The sequence below is a fragment of the Macaca thibetana genome, chromosome 20 (genome assembly GCF_024542745.1).
Source record: "Macaca thibetana thibetana isolate TM-01 chromosome 20, ASM2454274v1, whole genome shotgun sequence".
NCBI lineage: Eukaryota > Metazoa > Chordata > Mammalia > Primates > Cercopithecidae > Macaca > Macaca thibetana.
In genome coordinates, this window is record NC_065597.1 from 55,525,432 (window position 1) to 55,547,518 (window position 22,087).

At 37.1% G+C, this 22,087-nt stretch overlaps 1 protein-coding gene across 4 annotated transcripts in view; it reads right to left on the bottom strand.

Moving 5' to 3' along the window:
* Positions 1–22,087, bottom strand: part of LOC126944488 (phospholipid-transporting ATPase ABCA3-like) — a 179,919-nt gene that overhangs the window by 5,793 nt on the left and 152,039 nt on the right. For all 4 annotated transcript variants that reach the window (XM_050774024.1, XM_050774026.1, XM_050774023.1 and 1 more), the window contains 4 exons: positions 10,839–10,964; positions 10,411–10,605; positions 971–1,158; positions 146–316 (listed from right to left, as the gene is read on the bottom strand). In XM_050774024.1, coding sequence (XP_050629981.1) covers positions 146–316; positions 971–1,158; positions 10,411–10,605; positions 10,839–10,964 — 680 coding nt within the window. The remainder of the gene's footprint in view (positions 1–145; positions 317–970; positions 1,159–10,410; positions 10,606–10,838; positions 10,965–22,087) is intronic.

Below are 22,087 nucleotides of genomic sequence, written 5' to 3' on the forward strand. Positions count from 1 at the left end.
AACATGAATCCTAATTCCTAATGAGGAACTAACGTACTCAGGCAAGTTTACTGTCCAATATTATCCACTGGGCCTAAATAATTCCCTCTTACAGCCACTACAACTCTCTCGCTAGCCCTCAACCAAGCCTCCCAGTGAGCCACACCTGTGGGAGGTTATAACGATGGCTTTTCCACTTTCGCGTGTCTTTGTCACTATGTTCCAGAGCAGGCGTCGGGCTACTGGGTCCATGCCAGTTGATGGCTCATCCAGGAAGATGATTGAAGACCTTCCCATTAGGGCAATAGCAGTACTCAGCCTACGTTTGTTTCCTTCACTTCATGGCCAAAGAAGGAGAGAAAAAGTGAGAGAAGAAATGGCTATACATATCAGTTATGTATAGGAAAGAGTTAGTACAAATTTCCCAAATGCTGAGCGTCCCAGCAAACACTTAACATGGACGTCCGCAATGCTGATTATATGTGACTTTGATTAGGTAGCAGGCCCAATTACAAATGTGTATATCAATTTATTTAAATTTGAGATATAGAGGAGTGACTTTTATGTAATAAATTTTGGCAGCATTATCAGTGGCATTTATTTACCCATGTTCTTAGAGTGTTACAGTTTCCAAGTCACATAAATCACATCATAATTCAAAGGGCCTACATTCCTCCTTACTTGGTAGACAAAGAACTATAGGGACCCTAGAAAGAGAAGACACTCCTTTTTTTGAGGTTCAGAGGATATAGTTCAAATAGAACCAAGACTTTGCGTTTCATCTCTGCAAAGGGAAGATGTAGAACTGTATTGATTTGCCTTATTACTGGCATCTGAAGCCTAGCAGAACATTAGATAGTTTCACAAGTAGGTAATTGTGGGAAGCGGAGCTTAGGTGGAGCTGTAAGCTTCATTTCAAACAGCAAGAACAAAAGGAAGCACCTCAATGTTAGCAGCATCAACAGAAAAGAGCGGTAGCATAGTGACTCACCTGTAGGTGCTGATAAGCCTGTCAGCATGAGACTCCAGTTCCAGTGAATTCAACCATTTGTTCACATACAGCTTAATCTGGGGCTCAGAGACTCCCCATATTCTGGCATACATAATCATTATTTCCTGAGCAGTCATATATTCCAGCAAGGCATCAAATTGAGGACAGTAGCCAATTCTTGACCTTACCTAATAACAAAAATTGCCTTGAGTAAACAGCCAAGTCATCCATCCCACTACACATCCATGGATGAGATGGCAAACCTGCAGTCCTCCAAGCCATGCTTCTAAGAGTCCTACCAAGATTATTTTTTTCCTAAAGGGCTACACAATTATAGCTGTCAGACCTGTTGTAGGACATTGGGATAATAGCTTCCATAATTCAGTTTTAATGATCTTGGGGATAAAGAAGTTAGAAATAAAATTCTAGAGCCACACAATTTGGAGGATTATTAGAATATGAGATGCTCTTCTCATTAATCAGGAACTCCAAGGAGCATGGCCACCATGATGTTTTGGCTTTGTTTAACCTGTAGAGCCATATGTATATCTTGTTCCAGAGTAAGGCTGAACCAGAAGCAAAGCCTTTCTGCATTCATCCCCAAACCAGAGATTGCAATAAATGTTGCTTTACCAATTAGTCAAACCCTTCTGTTGATTTACACTGAGGTGCACATAGCCTAAGAGCCAGAGAAAAGGCTATCAAATTAAATTAAATTAAATTAAATTACTAATTAATTTACAGTGTTTCCAAACTATTCATGTCCCCTAAACTCCTGGCATGGCACGAGACCCTGCCCCTCTGTTTGAAGTGACAGGGGCTTTAAAAGACTAGCTCCCTTTACACACCATCCTTCATTTTTCTCATTTTCCTCTTTTGGGATTCATACATTAAGTATTAGGGCATTAAAACACAACTGCATGTATAAATAAAATTATAAAGTAACCACACATGCTCAGGGAAAGACACAGGCTCAGAAAATGCCTGAGAAGAACTTATTTTCACACCCCAGGCTGATCCTAAGCACAGAGACAGCAATCCAAAAAACAAAAACAATAAATAAAAAGTAACAAACAGCAGCAAACCTAGGAGAATGAGGAAAATATAATTTCCAGAATTACCACTTTATTAGAGTCAAATGTCCAGTTTTTAATAAAACTCAGAATCATAGAGGGAAACAGGAAAGTATGACCCATCAAAGGATGAAAGGAAAAAAAAATGAATGGAAATTGTACTGAAAAAGACATGAAGGCAGATATACTAGAAAAATACCTTAAAATATTGTCTTAACGATGCTTTAAAAACTAAATAGAGATGTGGAGGAAGTCAAGAAAATGATGTACAAACAAAATGGAAATATCAATAAGAGGTAGAAACTTTAAAAGGAAAAAAAAAATTCTAGAGTGGAAAAGTATAATAACTGAAATAAAGTATTAACTAGTAGGATTGAAAGTCATGTTTGAGGCTGGGCGTGGTGGCTCACGCCTGTAATCCCAGCACTTTGGGAGGCCAAGGCAGGTGGATCATGAGGTCAGGAGATCTAGACCATTCTGGCTAACATGGTGAAATCCTGTCTCTACTAAAAATACAAAAAATTAGCCAGGTGTGGTGGCGGGCACCTGTAGTACCAGCTACTGGAGAGGCTGAGGCAGGAGAATGGTGTGAACCTGGGAGGCAAAGCCTGCAGTGAGCTGAGATTGCACCACGGCACGCCAGCCTGGGCGACAGAGCAAGACTCCATCTCAAAAAAAAAAAAAAAAAAAAAAAGTCATGTTTGAATAGGCAGAAGAAACAATTAATTAACTTTACTGTAGGACAATGGCAATTATTTAGTCCGAGGAACAGAAAGAAAAAAGATCAAAAAAAGAAAAAAAGAAAAAAGATCAAAGAAATGTAAACAGAGCCTAAGGGACCTTTGGAATACCATCAAGTGGACTAATGTATACACTGTGGTATTCAAGAAGGAGAATAAAGAAAAGGGCAGAGAGATAATTTGAAGAAATAATGATTGAAAACTTTCCAAATTTGATTAATAGAAACATCCAGGAGCCCAATGAACTCTAAGTAAAATGAACTCAAAGAGACCCACACCAAGACATGTTATTATAAATTTGGCAAAAGCCAAAGCCAGAGAGAGAATCTTGAAATCAGGAAGACAGAAGCCATGGATCACGTTAAAAAAAAATCTCTCAAGATTATCAGCAGATATCAGAAACTTCAGCAACCAGAGGCAATGGGCTGAACCAGAAGAAAAGCCTTTCCCCATCCACCCTCAAAACTGTTAGAAGAAGAAAACTGTCAAACAAGAATCTTGCATCTGGTAAAACTATTTCAAGAGTGAAGAAGAAATTAAGACATTATCAGATAAATGAAAGTTGATGGAGTTTGTTGTCAATAGACCTGTCCTGTAGGAAATGCTCAAGGAAGTCCTACAAGGTGAAATGAAAAGACACTGGACAATAAGTTAATGCCATAAGAAGTAAAGATCTCAATAAAGGTAAATATATAGGGAATTATAAAAGCTAATAGTATCATAACAAAAGTTTGTTACTTTACATTTTGTTTTCTACGTAATTTAAAATTTTAATGCATTTAAAATAATTATGTTTTGGGCACATAGTGTATAAAGATGTAATTTTGTGACATCAGCAACTGAAAGGGGTGGTGATGGAGCTGTAAAGGAGCAGTTTTTTATGTTACTGAAGTTAAGTTGATATAAATTCAAATTAGTATAACATTAGTATATTAAATGTACTGTCTGATAACTACAAAGAAAAGAGTTACAGAATATTTACAAAAGAAAATGAGAAAGGAATTTAAATGTTTTACTACAAAAAAATCAACTAAATGCAAAGGAAAATAGTAATGCTGGCTGGGCATGGTGGCTCACATCTGTAATCTCAGCACTTTGGGAGGCTGAGACAGGTGGATCACTTGAGGTCAGGAGTTCGAGACCAGCCTGGCCAATATGGTGAAATCTATCTCTTACTAAAAATATAGGAAAAAACAATTAGCCTGGTATGCTGGCATCAGCCTGTAATCTCAGCTACTCTGAAAGCTGAGGCAGAAGAATCATTAGAACCCAGGAGGCGGAGGTTACAATGAGCTGAGATTGTGCCACAGTACTCCAGCCTGGGTGACAGAGTGAGACTCAATCAAAAAAAAAAAAAAAAAAAAAAAAAAAACCAGTAATGCAGGAAATTGGGGATATAAAAGCTATAAGGCATACAGAAAAAATAGCAAAATGATGGAATAAGTTTCTCCTTATAAGTACTTTAAATATAAATACATTAAACTCTCCAATCAAAAGACAGAGATTGGCAGAACGAATTTAAAAAAAAAATGATTCAACTAGATGCCATCTCCAGGAGACTCACTTTAGATCCAAAGACATAAGTAGACTGAAAATGAAAGGATGGAAAAAAAGATATTTCATGCATTTAGTAATCAAATGGGGTATAAGGGTGGCTACACTAATATCAGATAAAATGGACCTTAAATCAAGAAAATTTAGAAGCAGCAAAGAATATTACATATTAATAAAAGGTTCAATTCAGAATGGAGATGTAAAAAGTAAAAACATTTACACATCTAATAGCAGATCCTCAAAATAGAATTAAAGAAACAATTCTATAATAATAGTTGGATATTTTAATATCCTACTCTCATTAATGAATAGAACAACCAGACAGAAGATCAATAAGGATATAGACACCTTAAATAACACAATAAACAAATTAGATCTAACTAACATATGCAGAACACTAATCAACAAAAAACAGAGTACACACTCTTTTTACGTGCACATGGGACATCTTCCAGGATGAACCATATTTTAGGCTATAAATTAAATCTCAGTAGATTTGAAAAGATAAACCACCTTTTCCAACCATAATTGGATGAATTTAGGTATCATTAACAGGAAAAAACCTGGAAAATTCACAAATTTGCAGAAATTAAACTACACACTCTTAAACAACCAATGGCTAAACGAAGAAATCATAAGAGAATTTAGAAAATGCTTAGAGATGAGTGAAAACAAAGAAAACACTACACAAAAACTCATGAGGCCCAGCAAAAGCAGTGTTCAGGGGGAAATTTATAGCTATGTTCTGTCCTTGGAGCCAATGGTCAGTGTTGCCCCAAAAGTGGTGGCTGAGGAGTTCTTATAATGGACTGCCCCACATCACCCTGAGGTAGAGCCAATTGGGATTCCAAAGAAAGAAGCCCTAGATAACCGTCCAAAACATTTGTTAGGAAAATTTACATATGAGAGTTGTGGTGTCCTTGTGATGGATAGCAAAAAAGATGTTCTACCTGGGTATGGCTATAAGGAGGGAGTTGGTTTACAGAGTGTTTAAAGAATTTGGCTCAGGGCCAGGGCTACTTTCTATGTGTTTAGCAAGATGTTTGACCTTTCAGTTTTGGGCAACAACTTAAAGAACTTCATCAGTGTCTTGGAATGTTCCTTGGCACCTTCCAGGCCCGGGCTTGTGTCCAAGCCTGTAGGAGAAGGCATAAAGCTGGCCTTGAACAGCAACTCAGTTTGGTCAAGGCACTCTGTTTTCTCAGTCAGGACAAAGATAGAAAACAGGGGAACTGGGAGCCATACAAACTATAAATGCTTACATTAAAAAACAAAGAAACAAAAATAAACATGGAAACCAGCTGTGTGATTCCTGGATGTAAGTCAAGTTTCCATGGACTCTGGCACCATGAAAAAGTGACTAATTCACATAGACCTTGCTACTTCTAAATTTAAAAAAGGAGTGCCACCCCTGTATTTAAAATGAGATCTGCCAATATCCCATGAGCCATAGTTGCTGCTCAGCATGTCTTTGAGTGGGAAAAACCACAAAATATCAAGCACAAATTTGACTGATATGCATAGATTTGAACTAGTTTGGTCACCAATATGGCCTTCTATGTAATACCTTCATAACCCTGACTAGGAGTTCTTTTTCCCTATCCTCCCATAACTCGATGGTGCTGGAGACCAAGTCATCTGTCTCCTGACTCTACTATAAACACTATAGCAACCATCCCATTTTTTTTTTCTCCAGGCAGAGAATGACAATACAACAACAATGACAAAAAAGGCAGCATCCTAGCAAATTATAACCATGATCCAGTTTTATATCCCTGAATATTCACTCAGTCAGGATGCTTGGACCCTGACTTCTATTTGGAAAAGATAGTTGCATTTGATATGAAGCCAGATCTCACAGTTAATATAGATTCTAAGAAGCTTAGTGGTAATGTTGTGGCACTTTCCAAGTTAATCAAAGTGAGTTTTTCTATAGACTTATCTCTTCTCTGGATTTATTATTTTCCTCTTAATTTTTCTTGAATTTTTATGCATCTATTCTGTTCATATTGTGCAAGGTATAGGGAAATTAATAGATTGATCTATTTTTTTTCTTTTAAAAAATCAGTTACATTTCTATACGCTAACAATAAAACTCCCCAAAAGGAAATTAAGAAAACAATTCAATTTATATAGCATCAAAAAGAGTAAAATGCATAGGAATAGACTTAACCAATAAGTTAAAAGTCTCTTACACTGAAAACTATAAAAATTGCTGAAAAATTAAAGAAGACATAAATAAATAGGAATACATCCCATGTTCATGGATTGAGAAACTTACTATTGTTGTCACAAATAATCTCCAGATTCAATGCAGTTTCTATCAAAATCCTGATAACTTTTTTTTTTTCTTTTTTTTTTTTTTTTTTTTGCAGAAGTAGAAAAATGCATCCTAAAATTCATGTAGTACCTTCCGGGACCCAAATGGCCAAAACAATCTTTTGAAAGGAAGGATGAAATTAGAGGACTCATACTTTATAAATTCAAAACTTACTGAAAAGTTTCAGTAATGAAAAACTTTGTGGCATAAATACACACATACAGATCCGTAAAAGAGAACAGAGATCCAGAAATAAATCCTCAGGAAATGATCGATTAATCACACATGGGTGCCAAGACCATTCAATAGACAAAGGACAGACTTTTCAACAAACGATGTTGAGAAAACTGGATATTCACATGAATAAGATTGATGTTGGATCCTTCCCTTGCACTATATACCATAATAAACTCAAAATGGATCAAAGACCTAAACATGTTAGTTAAACTTCTAAAGCTCTTAGAAAAAAAATAGAGGAAAAACTTCATGACATCGAATTTGACAATAATTTTGTGGATAGGACACCAAAATCACAGGCAACAAAAGAAAAATTAGATAAAATGAACTTCATATTAAAACATGTGTGCACCAAAGGATACCAGAAAAGGCAGAAAAAGCTTCTTTCTCAGGTTACACCCTCTCTTCCACGTGGCATGTGCAGCCAATGACTGGTAGATGCAGAGATACAAAGGCTAGCAACCTTGTTTCAATTGCGGGACTTGTGAAAGGTCATCTTGCTGCAGAGCTCTCAGTAAAATGGAGCAAGGCCTCAGGTGCAACTGAATTGCAGGTCATCTTCTCCTTCTGCCCAGTCTTGCCATCCTTACACCCTTATAGCACCTTGTCTGGCATATGTTATATGTAATGGGAAAAAATATTTACAAATCATGTATGAATTAATATCCAGAATATATAAAGGATTCCTCCAGTTCAACAGCAACTGAAACCAAACAACACAACTTAAAATCGTGCAAATGATTAATATAGGCACTTCTCCAAGAAGATATACAAATGGCCAGTAAGCACACGAAAAAAATGCCCAATATCACTAATTGTTAGGGAAATGCAAATCAAAACTACAAGGGGATACCACCTCACAGTCATTAGGATGGCTACTATTAAAACAAAAATTAAGAAGAGTTAGTGATTACGTGGATAAATTGGAACTCTTGTGCATTGCTGGTAGGAATGTAAAATGACGCAGCTGCTGTGGAATACAGTATAGAAGTTCTTATGAAAATAATCATAGAATTACTATATGATTCTGCATTCCACCTATAGGTATGTATCCCAGATAATCAATAGCAGGGGCTCAGATATTTGTGTATCAATGTTGATGCATTATTCGCAAGAGCCAAAAGGTACAAACAACCCAAATGTACCATAAATGGATGAATGGAAAAGCAAAATGTTGTATACTCATACAAAGGAATATTATCAGCCATAAAACTGAATGAATTTTTTTTTTTTTGAGACAGAGTTTCGCTCTTGTTGCCCAGGCTGGGCTCACTGTAACTTTTACCTCCTTGCTTCAAGCAATTCTCCTGCCTCAGCCTCTCAAATAGTTGGGATTATAGGCACACACCATCACACCTGGCTAATTTTAGTCTTTTTAGTAGAGATGGGGTTTCACCATGTTGGCCAGCCTAGTCTTAAACTCTTGACCTCAAGTGATCCGCCCACCTTGGCCTCTCAAAGTGCTGGGATTACAGGCATGAGCCACCGTGCCCAGCCAAACTGAATGAAATTCAAATACATAGGTGAACCTTGAAGGTATTGTGCTAGGTGAAGTATATCAGATATACAAGGAAAATAGTATATGACTCTACTTACATGAGGTACCTAGTATAGTCAAATTCAAAGGAGTAAATGAAAGGATGAGGAGTTGTTGTTTAATGAGTAGAGATATTTAATTTAAGGAAAAAGTTATGAAGATGAACTTTTTTATATTATGCATTTTTCAATTTTTATATTATGCATTTTTACCACAATAGAAAGACAATGTAAAATTTTTTAAGGTCTGAATAAATGAAAATATTACCATCTGTTACATAAAATATGATAAATGTTTTAGAATAGCAAACCTGGAGAGATTCTCTGAGGCTTGAAAGTGTTCCCTCAGATTTACTGAACTTTGAATCAGTCCTTGCAAAAGGCTGACATTTTGCCCATATGCCTGTTCTTTTTTAAAATATGACATTTTGTATTAACTGTCTTTTTAGTTCACAATTTAGCTTTTGCTCCTTGGTACCAGATTCACTTAAACTTTTTCTCCATTACTCACAGTCAGGAGACTGGACTGTTTTATGCCACCCTTATGTTCCCCAAGGGGACAAATGGTATGAACAAAGATAGTTAGGGGAGACCTCATGTCCCCCGACTTTTTTGCAAGGACCACCTGGCAGGAACAGATCACCTCCTGCCATCATGTATCACTCCCTCCTCTGTTTCTTTAACTCCTCCCCTTCTAGTATAAATGTGCTTGAGTTATTCACCCTATGAAATATTTTCTGTCCTTATCACAAATCTGGGTGAATTTTCATTCTTCATTTTGCCTCACAGCTAACTTTCTTCAAAGTATAATCCACATTTTTAGCTCCACTTCTGGTTACCAGATGATATGGTTTGGCTGTGTCCCCACCCAAATCTCATCTTGAATTGTAGCTCCCATAACTCCCACTTGTCATGGGAGGGACTCGGTGGGAGGTAATTGAATCACAGGGGCAGGCCTTTCCTGTGTTGTTCTTGTGATAGTGAATACATCTCATGAGATCTGATGGTTTTAATGAGAGTTCCCCTGCACAAGCTTTCTTGCCTGTCGCCATGTGAGACATGACTTTGCTCCTCATTTGCCTTCCTCCGTGATTGTGAGGCCTCCCCAGTCATGTGAAACTGTGAGTCAATTAAATCTCTTTCCTTTATAAATTACCCAGTCTCGGGTATGTCTTTATTATCAGGATGAGAACGGACTAATAAACTAGACTACTGTTTATCCCGCAGGATGCAGACTCTGCCAACTCCATTTTCCTACTTCTATGGTGATAGTGGCTGATGTGATGAAGTGAGGAGAAATGAATTCACTATTCACGCTCTTGTTACTACCACCTACTTAACCCTAGTGCAATTGCTCTTGCCAACCCCATCAATGAAGTTCTGCTTACTAAAGCCAATGTACATTATCCAGGCTTTACCTTGCCTTAGTCTTCCTGGCGTTTGACACATTTGCTAATTCTCCTATTCTTGAAATTCTCCCCACACTTAGCTTCTTTCCAAGGTTACACCCTCTCTTCCAGGTGGCATGTGTGGCCAATGACTGGCAGATGCAGAGATACAAAGGCTAGTGACCTTGCTTTACCTGGGGGACTTGTGAAAGGCCATCTTGCTGCAGAGCTCTCAGTAAGACGGAGCAAGGCCTCAGGTGCAACTGAATTGCAGGTCATCTTCTCCTTCTGCCTAGCCTTACCATTCTTACACCTTTACCATACCTTGTCTGGCATATGTTAGATGTAATGTTGAAAGAACTTGCCTTTTACTTTAACAAAGAACACAGAAGACACTCTTGTTTTAGATTCTGCTCTTACTGCTTCACTCTTCAAAAGTTTATTTCCCTCTCCAGAATCCATTGACAGCATCAACAAAATAAATATCAATACATACCATATTTCCCATCTCCCTTCCCTAGCCATCTACCTGTTACCTGAACCTGAGTCATTCATTATGCTTCTCACATCTTAGACTGTAACAGCCTCTTACCTGTAGGATATCTTTTGTGATGCTAAAGCCATCAATCAACACATCTCCAGAGGTAGGGCTCGCTTCCCCAGTCAAAATTTGGAAAGTAGTTGTTTTTCCAGCTCCATTGAATCCAAGCAATCCAAAGCACTCCCCCTTTTGGATTGCAAGGGAGATATTTTTTACAGCCAGAATGGCTGGGCACTTAAAATATATCTTAAAAAAAAATCCAGGAAACACAATTCAGTAAAGAATACTTATAGGTAAAGTACAATTAGTAATATCTCAGACCCCTATGGATCACTACTTGAGACAGTTTCATGATAACTCTTCTGTTCTACTGGGAGAATACATATAGAGCCCAAAGAACCACAGTGAGCCCTTGGCACCAGTGGCACACTTGTAAGTAGAAATGAAGCCAGTGTATGTTAGCCATTGAATTATATTACCTTTATGAGTTCTTTAACAAGTACTATAGAATCCAGCAACTCCTGAGGCTGCTCCAGGATTCTCTTTCTTTCGTTTTGTACATCTTCATCTTCAGATTGCCCAGATAATTCCTTGGACACTATCTCCTGTATTTTCAAAACAAAAATTATAGAGGCAGATACCCTTTAGGCATCTGTTTTAGCCTGGGTGGCTTCATAAAAGCTAAATTGAGGGATAATATTAAAAGATGTTAAAACAGAAAGTTTGAGTCATTTCTAAGAGACTTCTTGAATAGCACTTCAGCGCTCACGTATAATTTGATAAGTTGTGAGTAATGAATAATTCACTAGAGAAAGAAGAGTGAGGACCAGAGGAGAGGAAAAAGGTACTCCGATGGTAGAGAGACTATGAATTAACATGCTACGATGTGTACTTTAATACTTTGAAAGACAACTTAAAGCATTTAAAACAGAAAAACGATTTTATCACCTGGATCCTTAAGAAGAAAATCATCTCAAGAGAGTAAAAAAGCTTTTAAACATAACAGTAATGAGTTTGTAATGATAAGTGCCCTTTGAAGGGAATGGGAGCTAAGAAGTTCAGCAAGATTTAAAAGGACTTTTCCTAAGAAACTCACTGGACCCCACGGTCTATGTTTTCAAGATAAATGTTGCAGATATTAATGCTCTTTAGTCACCTTGACTAGACCAAGTAGTTTCAGGAAACTGATCCAAACATGTTAGAGCAGAAATTTGGCATAATTTTCAAGACATTTTTGTCCAGTTATTTCAGAACACATTGATTTCTGTTTTCTATAGATTAAGAAATTAAGATTACATAACTTGTTTTTTCACGAGGTGAATCAGACACCTCATGAAAAACTGAAGCCACACTGAGATCAAACAAATATGATTTGTTACAACCACAGAATGTTCAACATATAGAAAGAATAATAAGAACTGACTCTGTTTTATGAAGGAGAGAGAAAAAGTCAGTAAGACTTGATATGGAATAATTTTGAGACTTCCAGAATAACAGTTTAACAGGTCTGTACATCTGTACCCCAGTGAAACTGGTGAAAGTTATTTTAAAATATAACCACTTAAAGCCTTTAGTAATGATCCTGCCTTAGTCCATTTTCTGTTGCTTATAACGGAATACCTAAAACTGGGTAATTTATATAAAGAAAAGCAATTTATTTATTGCAATTATGGAGACTGGGTAGTCCAAAGGCATGACTCAGCATCTGGTGAGGGCTTACTCCTGGTGGGGGCTTTCTACAGAGTCTGAAGGCAGCACAGAACATCACCTGGTGAGAGAGCTGACATACTTAATCTCATGCTAACATACTTACTCAGGTTGCTTTCCCTCTTCTTATAAAGCTACCAGTTCCACCTCCATGTTAACTCATCAATCCATTAATCAATGGATTAATCCATTCATGAAAGCAGAGCCCTCAGCATCCAATCACCTCTTAAATGCCCTACCTTTCAATACTGCCACATTGGGGGTTCTGTTCCCAACACATGAAATGTGGGAAACACATTCAAACCATAGCGGATCCTAAGGGCATACAGCAAATGAAGAAACATTTATTCAAGGAGATCTATTAGACTTGTTAAGAACAGTGAAATCCATGGTCCACATCCTCTCCTCCCTTCCCACAGGCCAGTGTGACAGAATGTTACTCTAGGCAGGTTCAGCCAAAAATATTAGACTCCCTTTTCCCCCAGCTTCCAATCAACGGCTAAGGTATATTTCTATAAGGGGAAGAAGGTTAGCATTTCTCATCCCATCCTTAGCAACCTTTTGCAGAGGTTATATTTTGGGTAAGTATAGCTATGACTTTGGGTCTCCCTTCTTCGACTCAGCCCCTACTCATGAGGTGAAGGCTGCCTTGGGCATGAGGTGCTATACTGGGGACTGCGCCCTGGCTCATTCATAGGGAAAGGGTTTTATGCTTGGAGAGGCAAGCCAAGAAGACCAGAGACTACTGTCCTCCACTGAACATCCAGCCCTGAAGCAGAAAAGCATTCCATTATCCCAGCTCAGAGGTTTTGCCCAGGGGGAGAGTTGGGCCATAAGACAGAGAACACCTCTGCTCTCCCCAATTTAATTGACTTAATTTGAAACAGAGGATGGAGGAAGTTAAAGCCTAAGGATGCTGTAAAAAACAGACCAGGTGCAGTGGCTCACACCTGTAATCCCAGCACTTTGGGAGGCCAAGGCGGGTGGATCACCTGAGGTCAGGAGTTCAAGACCAGCCTGACCAAAATGGAGAAACCCTGTCTCTACTAAAAATACAAAATTAGCTGGGCATGGTGGCACATACCTATAATCTTAGCTACTCAGGAGGCTGAGGCAGGAGAATCATTTGAACCTGGGAGTGGGAGGTTGCAGTGAGCTGAGATTGCACCATTGCACTCCAGCCTGGGCAACAAGAGTGAAACTCCATCTCAAAAAAAAAAAAAAAAAAAAAAAAAAAAAAAAAAAAAAAAGGAAGTTTTGATGGAAAGCAATTAAGAGGTGACTGATAGCTAGCTCCATTACAGGTATAAATCAAACCATATGCTAGGTAGTTTACTGAAGAGAATCAAGGAAAAAGACAGCTACGAAGAGCCCTCCTGGGGTAAAGATGAAGCTTAAACCCTGACTTCAAATTACCCATATAATTTAATTGGATCAGTTTTTGGAGAAATTCACACCCCAGGGCATTGTTGAAACCAATAAGAAATAAGAGATTAGTCAAGTTTAATAGCTGGATTAATATTAAACTTAGTGGAGTTTAATAGCTGGATGTAGTCATGAAAAGAGACAGTCAAGAACCCTGCAAAAATCACTGTCATCCAGGGATGACTGTGCCCATGCCCAGGTCTGCACCCTCTGAGGAACAACCTCTGAGGCTTCACACAGGAAGGGAAAGACTTCACTGAAACTGCTCAGCAAGTCACTAAACAATAAACTAGCAAACAGCAACAACTCCCTTGGTGAGAATAGTACCCACGGTTACCAACCTATATTATCAAAAAAGTTCAGAGCTCAGTTAAAAAAAAATTACAACACATGCAAAAAAAATAAAAGTTTGTGTCACATAACTTTTACGTGTCACATAACACATGTGTGTTATTAATGTCACATAACACACATTCTGTTGTGTGCAACAGAAACTGTGAAAGTGACCAGACATCAGTTGTAACAGACAAAAGCTTTAAAGTAACCATTACAAATATATTCTAAAAGTAAAGGAAACCATGCTTAAAGAAATGAAGAAAGGTATTATGGCAATGTCTTATCAAACAGAGAATAATGAGATACAGATTATTAAAAAGGAACCAAATATAGGTTCTGGAGTTGAAAAGTACAATAACTGAAATGAAAAACTCAGTAGAGGAGCTCAATAGTAGATGTGAAGAAAGAATTAGCAAACATGAAGATCGGCAGAAAGAGATAATGCAGTCTGAAGAACAAAAAGAAAACTAATGAAGAAAAACAAACAGTCTCAGGGGAATTTGGGACACCATTAGGTGTATCAACATTCCCATAATGCGTATGCCAAATAGAAAGCAGAAAAAGGAACAGAAAAGTTTTTGAAGAAGTAATGGCTAGAAACGTCCTAAATATGATGAAAAATATTAACCTACACATCAAGGGGGCTTAACGTACACCAAGCAGGATAAACACAAAGACGTCTATACATAAATATATCAGTACATTTGCTGAAAGCCAAAGACAAGGAAAAAATCTCTTGAAATAAGAAAGAGAAAAACACTCATAACCTACAAAAGAACCCCAGTAGGTTGACAACTGACTTCTTATTAGAAACAATAGAAGGCAGAAAGCAGGGGAATGACACGTACAAAGTGCTGAAAGAAAAAACAAAAACAAACAAACAGAAAACTATCCCCAAGAATCCTATGTCCAGCAGAGCTATGTTTAAACAATAAAGGCAAAATAAGGACATTACCAGATAACAATTTTAAGAAAATGTTGCTAGCTGACCTGCTTTACAGGAAATCCTAAAGGAAGTTGTTCAGTCACAAGCAATTGACCCCAGACAGAAATTTGAATCCATATTTATAAAGACATGGAATAAATATCAATAACAAATAATTATTTAATCCATGCTTATAAAGACAATTATGGAATTAAGAAATGGCATAAATGCATGTTTCTTCTCCTTTCTTCCATTAGCTGACTTAAAGAACAACTAACTGTACAAAATGATATGTATATACTTTTTTGTATGTTTGGGCCTATAACACAGAGAAATATAATATATTTGCCAATAATAGCACAAAGAAGGTGGGAGTGAGCAAATCTGTGTTCTTCTAAATAAATGACACTAGATGGTAACTCAAATACATAGGAACAAATGAAGAAAACCAGAAATGGTAAATACAATGGTTAGTATAACAAGGGCTAAAAATACATACTTGCTGTCCATTCTTCTCTTAGTTTATTTAAAAGACAAAACATTACATAAAGTAATAAGTATGATAATGTATTTCTGGGTCTATAACATGTAGATGTACTATGTATAATAATAGAAAAAAGAGGAATAATAGATAATACCGATATATAGGAATAAAGTTTTTATATCTCACTGAAATTAATTTAGCATTAAACTGAGGTAGATTTTAATAAGTTGAGTAGATTTGATAAGCGAAGCATATTGCAAGTCCTAAAACAACTACTAAGGAAATTACTCAAAAAACATAGTGAAAAAATAATTGAAAGAATTGAAATGTTACTTTATAAAATTTTCACTAATTGCAAAGGAAAGCAGCAAAGGATGAACAGAAGAACAAACAAATGATACAGAAAAAGTATAAAATGGAAATATATCCAACTATATCAATAATGACATTAAATGTGAATGGATTAAACAATGCAAACACAAGGCAGAAACTGTCAGACTGGATTTTTAAAGCTGCAACTATATGCTGTTGTGATGGTTAATTTTACATGTCAACTTGGTTAGGCCATAACAGGCAGATATTTGGTAAAACACTAATCTAGATGTTGGTGTAAAGATATTGAAACCACCTTTGCAAAAATTATAACTGAGAAAATTATGACAGTGAAAGAGATCTAACCTAACAGACTCCATCATGCTTCTAACCTCCAAGCTGTCCTGGCTCATTCCTGGGCATAGGCTGCATTAACTTTAGGAGGAACTTAGTTTGTAGTTTAACTTTAAAACAAATACAATAACAATATTTTCCCAAAACAACCCTTTTCCTGCCTGGGGACTAGACTGTCTTTGCAGGACTAACAAATTAGTTACAAGATTAGAAATCATGGTTTAGGGGTCATTTGGCTAGAGGCTGCAAGATTGTGAACCTCCCCAAATTGCTCTGTGGGTAACATGACTGATCTTAGGTTAAAACCTAAGATGCTTTGCAGACCCTGTACTCAATGGATCAGCTGGCATGACCCAGATTGATAAACTGACCCATCTGGTCTTGGCCCTCACGCAGGAGCTAACTCAGCACAAGAGGACAACCTTGACTCCCTAAGATCTCATCTCAGACCTGACCAATCAACACTCCCCACTTTCTGACCTCCTACCCACCAAGTTATCCTTAAGAATCCCAATCCCCGAGTTTTGGGGCAGACTGATTTGAGTAATAATAAAACTCCAGTCTCCCATTCAGCAAGCTCTGTGATTTAAACTATTTCTCTACTGCAATTCTCCGGTTTTGATAAATCAGCTCGGTCTTGGCTGTGGGAAAGGAGAACTCGTTGGGTGGTTATAATATTTTAAAATCTTCCCTGGGTCTCCAGCCTGCTAGCCTACCCTTCAGATTTTAAACATAACAGCATCCACAATCATGTGAGCCAATTTCTTAAAATCTCAATCTCAATCAATCTCTCTCTCTCTGATAGTCCATGACTGATGTGGCAACAAAGATCTGAAACCACTGGACACTCATAATCAAATTCTTACAAGAGGCAAGATACTGGGTGACCATGTATCCATATGTATGATACTGGTCAATGTATGATTTTTGTCAAACTAACAAGCATAATGAGATTAGCTAGATGCTTCTAATTTTGCAGGACAAAATAGGGAAAGAAAAGGATAAGCTTAGGGATTCAAATTTCCAGATGAAGGGCTATATAAATGTCCTTAAATGTCTACGTCTGTCAAGAAAGAGACTCATACAGCCACAGGGCTAAGATTGCTAAAAAAAAAATCCCACAGCCTCATTCTGTGGGTGGCTGAATTACAACACAAATTGAATTCCCAACTTTGCAGAGTAACTACCATTAAAGTGAAGGCATTGCTTAGGAAGGAATGATATCCTGAAGACTGGAATGTGGACAAATGAGAAGATTCTGATGAAGCTGGGAACGATGAACTCCTACATTCTTATGAGACTTGTTTGCCAGTACAAGCAGGTTCTCTATACCTATGTAAAAAAATTAACACTACTGCAGGGCGCGATGGCTCACGCCTGTAATCCCAGCATTTTGGGAGGTCGAGTCAGGTGGATCACGAGGTCAGGAGATTGGGACCATCCTGGCCAACATGGTGAAACCTTGTCTCTACTAAAAATACAAAAATTAGCTGTGTGTGGTAGCAAGCACCTATAGTCCCAGCTACTCAGGAGCCTGAGGCAGGAGAATCACTTGAACCCAGGAGGTGGAGGTTGCAGTGAACTGAGATCACACCACTGCACTCCAGCCTGGTGACAGAATGAGACTCCATCTAAAAAAAAAAAAAAAAAAAAAAAAAAAAATTAACACTGCTTTGTCTAAGAAAACTATAATGGTCTCCCCTGAAGTAGATGTCTTGCAAAACATTGCTGATTCTTCTCAGGACCCGCCTCCATACCTTTTTGGTTTTAGAGCCATAACTAGAGTTATTTCTACCAGGCCCCTAAAGGTGAGGTACAAAATGTGACTTATGAGTAGCTATGCTACACTCCAAAAGAACCACAGCACCAGTCAGGTCCCCATATCCTCCAGACTCCAAGTACTTAAGTACTTACAGTACTGAGCCTCCAGTCCTGCCCGGACACCAGGACAGATACCAAAGTCCCAGGATCCAGGCCATATTTTGTCCCCGGAGCACCCCACCATCCACAGTGTGGAGCTGGCTCCCACAGCCCTACACCTCAGGACTTCCCCAACACCAGGCTGACCTTCATAGCCCTAGTCATCAAGTTGGTACTCACAGACTGAGCCTTCAGGCCTTACTCGGTGGATACAGGCCACAGATGGGGCACAGAGCAGCCCCTGTGGTCGCAGGCTCCAGTCCAGTGAAACAGACTTGATCTCCACAAAGAACCTAAGCTATGGACCAGTCTCCAAAGCAGTCTCCAAACCACTCTAATACCAGGTCAGCCCTACAGATTCAGGCTCCAGGCCTATCTCAGGGCCAGGACAGTGCCAGTGGCCCTGGGCTCTGAACCATACCCAGAACTTGGCTGACTCCCATAGTCATAAGTTCCAGGCCAGATCCAGTGGCTCCAGGTACTAGGCCAGCATCCATGATCTTAGAACTCAGACCAGCGCCCATGGAACCAGGCTCCATGCTGGCTCTAGCACCAGGCTGGCTTCACCTTTCAGGATGGCCCTTATGGTCCCATGCTCTAGCAGACCCTGGGTTCAATCTTTTCCCAGTAGACCTAATAACCTGGACCACCAGGGGATACAGGCTTCAGGACCAACCTTATGGTCCCAGGCACCATACCTACCTAGCTGCTATCCCTGGCAAAAGAACAGCTTGCCCAAAGACTCCAGCAGCAAATCTGTACTTGAAACAGTCTGCTCAGAATCTCGGAACAGCTGACACGTAAAAGGTTTTCCTGGAAAAAGCCAATCTACAAAAATTGGAATTAGTTTCTACTTATTCAAATGTGCATACATCAAAGTAAGGCAAAAACAAAAACAAAAACAAACAAATAAAAAAAAAACATAAAGAACAAAGGAGATCATAATGCCACCAACACCAAAACAAAAAAACACAAGTCTCTCCCAGGAGCTGACACTCTTCAAAATGATACACAAATAGTCTGACAAAGAATTCAAAATAATCGTTTTAAGGAATGTCAAACATACTTCAAGAAAATATAATAACAACAATGAACAAGTCAATTAAATCAGGTAAACAATAATGACTCAAATGAGAAATTTAACAGAGAGACTGAAATTATTTTTTAAAAAAATCTAACAAAAATTCTGGAGCTGAAAAATACAACAAATTTGAGATAAAAATTGCAGTAGAGAGCATGAACAGAAGACTTGATCAAGCAAAAGAATGAATCTGTAATTCATTTGAACATGCAGACAAGTTATTTGAAAACAGACAGAAAAGGAAAAGGATTAAAAATAATGAAAAAGAATAAAGAAATCTTATGGGATTTATTAGATAGCATCAAAAGAGCAAATACGAGTTAGCAAAGGAGAAGAAAAATGTAAATGGTTAGACAGTTTGTTTAAAGAAATAATAGCAGAATACTTTACAAATTTGGGGAAAGTTATACATTTCCAGGTACAGGAGGGTCAAATATGTTCAATCAGATTAAATTTAAACAATATTACACCAAGACATATGAAAATCAAATTGTCAAAAGTCAAGTACAAAAAGAGGATCTTGAAAGTGGCAAGAGAAAAAAGCAAATAACATATATAAAGGAGATCCAATAAGGCTAGCAGCGAATTTCTCAACAGAGATCTAACAAACCAGAAGAGAGTAGGATGATGTATTTAAAGTGCTCAAGGGAAAACAAAACTGTCATTCAAGAATCCTATACCCTGCAAACTTGTCATTCATAAATGGAGAGATAAAGGCTTTCCCAGGAAACAAAATCTAAGGGATTTCATTACTACCAGACCTCAAGATTGTGATTACTTACAAGAGATGCTAATAAAATTTTTTCAAGATGAAAGAAGAGGGTGCTAATGAGTAACAGAAAAACATATGAAAATATGAAACTCACTGGTAAAAGTAAGCATACAGTCAAATGCAGAATACTCCAATATTGTAATGGCGGTATGAATTACTTCTAACTTTAGTATAAAGGTTAAAAGACAAAATGTGGTATGTTCTTAAGGGACATATAATATAACGGAAAGTAAACTGTAACATTACAAATTTTAAATGTGGAAAGAGAAAGAGTAAAATTGTGGAATTTTAAAATGGGATCAAAATTGAGTTACTATCACCTTAAAGTAGCCTACTATAACTATAAAAATTTCTTGGGAAGCCTTATGGTACATGCAAAACAACAAAGCAGATAAAAAGAGATAGAAAATAAAGACTTAAAGCATACCAGTAGAGAAAATTATTTAATCAATAAGGTGATTGCAAGAGACAGAAAAAAGGAACAAAGGATCTACAAAATAATCATAAAACAACAAAATGAAGGTAGTTACCCATCAATAATTATGTTCAATTTAAATGAATTAAATTCTCCAATCAAAAGATACAGAGTAGCTGAAATATATGCTATCTACAAGGACTCATTTCACCTGTAAGGACATACCTAGACTGAAAATGAAGGGATAAAAATAATATTTTATACAAATGGAAACTAAAAAAAAAAAAAGAGCAGGAGTAGCTATGCTTAGATGAAATAAGTTTTAAGTCAAAAATTGTAAAACTAGACAAAGAAGGTCATTATATCATGATAAAGGAGACAATTCATCAAGAGGATGTAGCAATTATAAACATACATGCACCCAACTTCAGATCACATAAATATATAAAGCAAGTATTAATAGATCTGAAGGGAGAGACAGACAGTAATACAAGAATAGGAAAGTAGGAAAATTCAATACCATACTTAAATAGCAACTCATACGTTCAGAAAATGAATACAGAAACATTGGACTTAAGCAACATTTTAGACCAAGTGGAACTAATAGACATATGTAGTACATTTGATCCAACACCAGTAGAATACAAATTCTTCTATAGTGTGCCCAGAACATTCTCCAGGAGAGTTCATATGTTAGGCTATAGTACACATCTTAACACATTTCAAAAGACTGAGATCATACCAAGTATCTTTTCTGATCACAATGATATCAGACTAGCAATCAATAACATGAGTAATTTTGGAAACTTCACAAATACATAAAAATCAAACAATATACTTCCAAATAATGAGTTAAAGAACAAATTAAAAGGGAAGTTTAAATCTTGAGATAAATGAAAGTGGAAACACAACATAACAAAACATAGATGCAAAAGTTCTCAACAAAATACTAGCACAAATAGTATTTCTCACAAAATACTAGCAATGTGATTGAGTTCTCAATCAAACTCAATAGCACATGAAAAGGATCATTTACCATACCAAGTGGCATTTATACCAAGAATACAAGGATGGTTTAACATAACAGAAATCTATAAATGTGATACCACATTAATCGAAGAAAGGACAAAAACATATGATTCATATGAATAAATGCAGAAAAAACATTTGACAAAATTTAACATCCTTTATGATGAAAAGACTCTCAACACATTAGGTATTAAAAGAATGTACCTCAACACAATAAAGGCCATATATGACACACCTACATCAAACATCATACTCAATGGAGAAAAATTGAGAGCTTTTTCTCTAAGATCAGGAATAAGGCAACGATGTCCATTCTTGCCACTTTTATTCTGCATAGTCCTGAAAGTCCTAGTTACAGCAATTAGGCAAGAAAAAGAAATAAAAGTTATCCAAATTGAAAAGGAGTAAATTGAATTGTCCCTATTTGCAGATGCCATGACCCTAGAAATAGAAAACCCTAAATATTTCACCAAAAATATGTTAGAACTAACAAATGAATTTAATAAATTTGTGGGATACAAAATCAACATTCAAAAATCAAGATTTCTATTCACTAATAACTACCTATCAAAAAAATCCAAAAACCAATCTCATTCACAGTAGCATAATAATACTTAGCAATAAATTTAATGAAAGAGCTGAAAGGTCTGCAAACCGAAAACTATAAAACAGTGACTAAATATTTTGTAGAAGACAAAATCAATGGAAGATATCCTGTGTTCATGGATTGGAAAATTTAATATTGTTAAAATATTTATGTCATCCAAAGTAGTCTGCAGATTCAATGCCATCCCTATCAAAATTCCAATGGCCCTTACCACAGAAATAGAAAAGACAATTCTCAGATTCATATGAAACCCCAAAATACCTCCAAATAGCCAAATAAATCTTGAGCACATAAGAACAAAACTCCAGGCATCACACAACTTGATATCAAAATCTACTACAAAGTAACAGTAGTCAAAGCA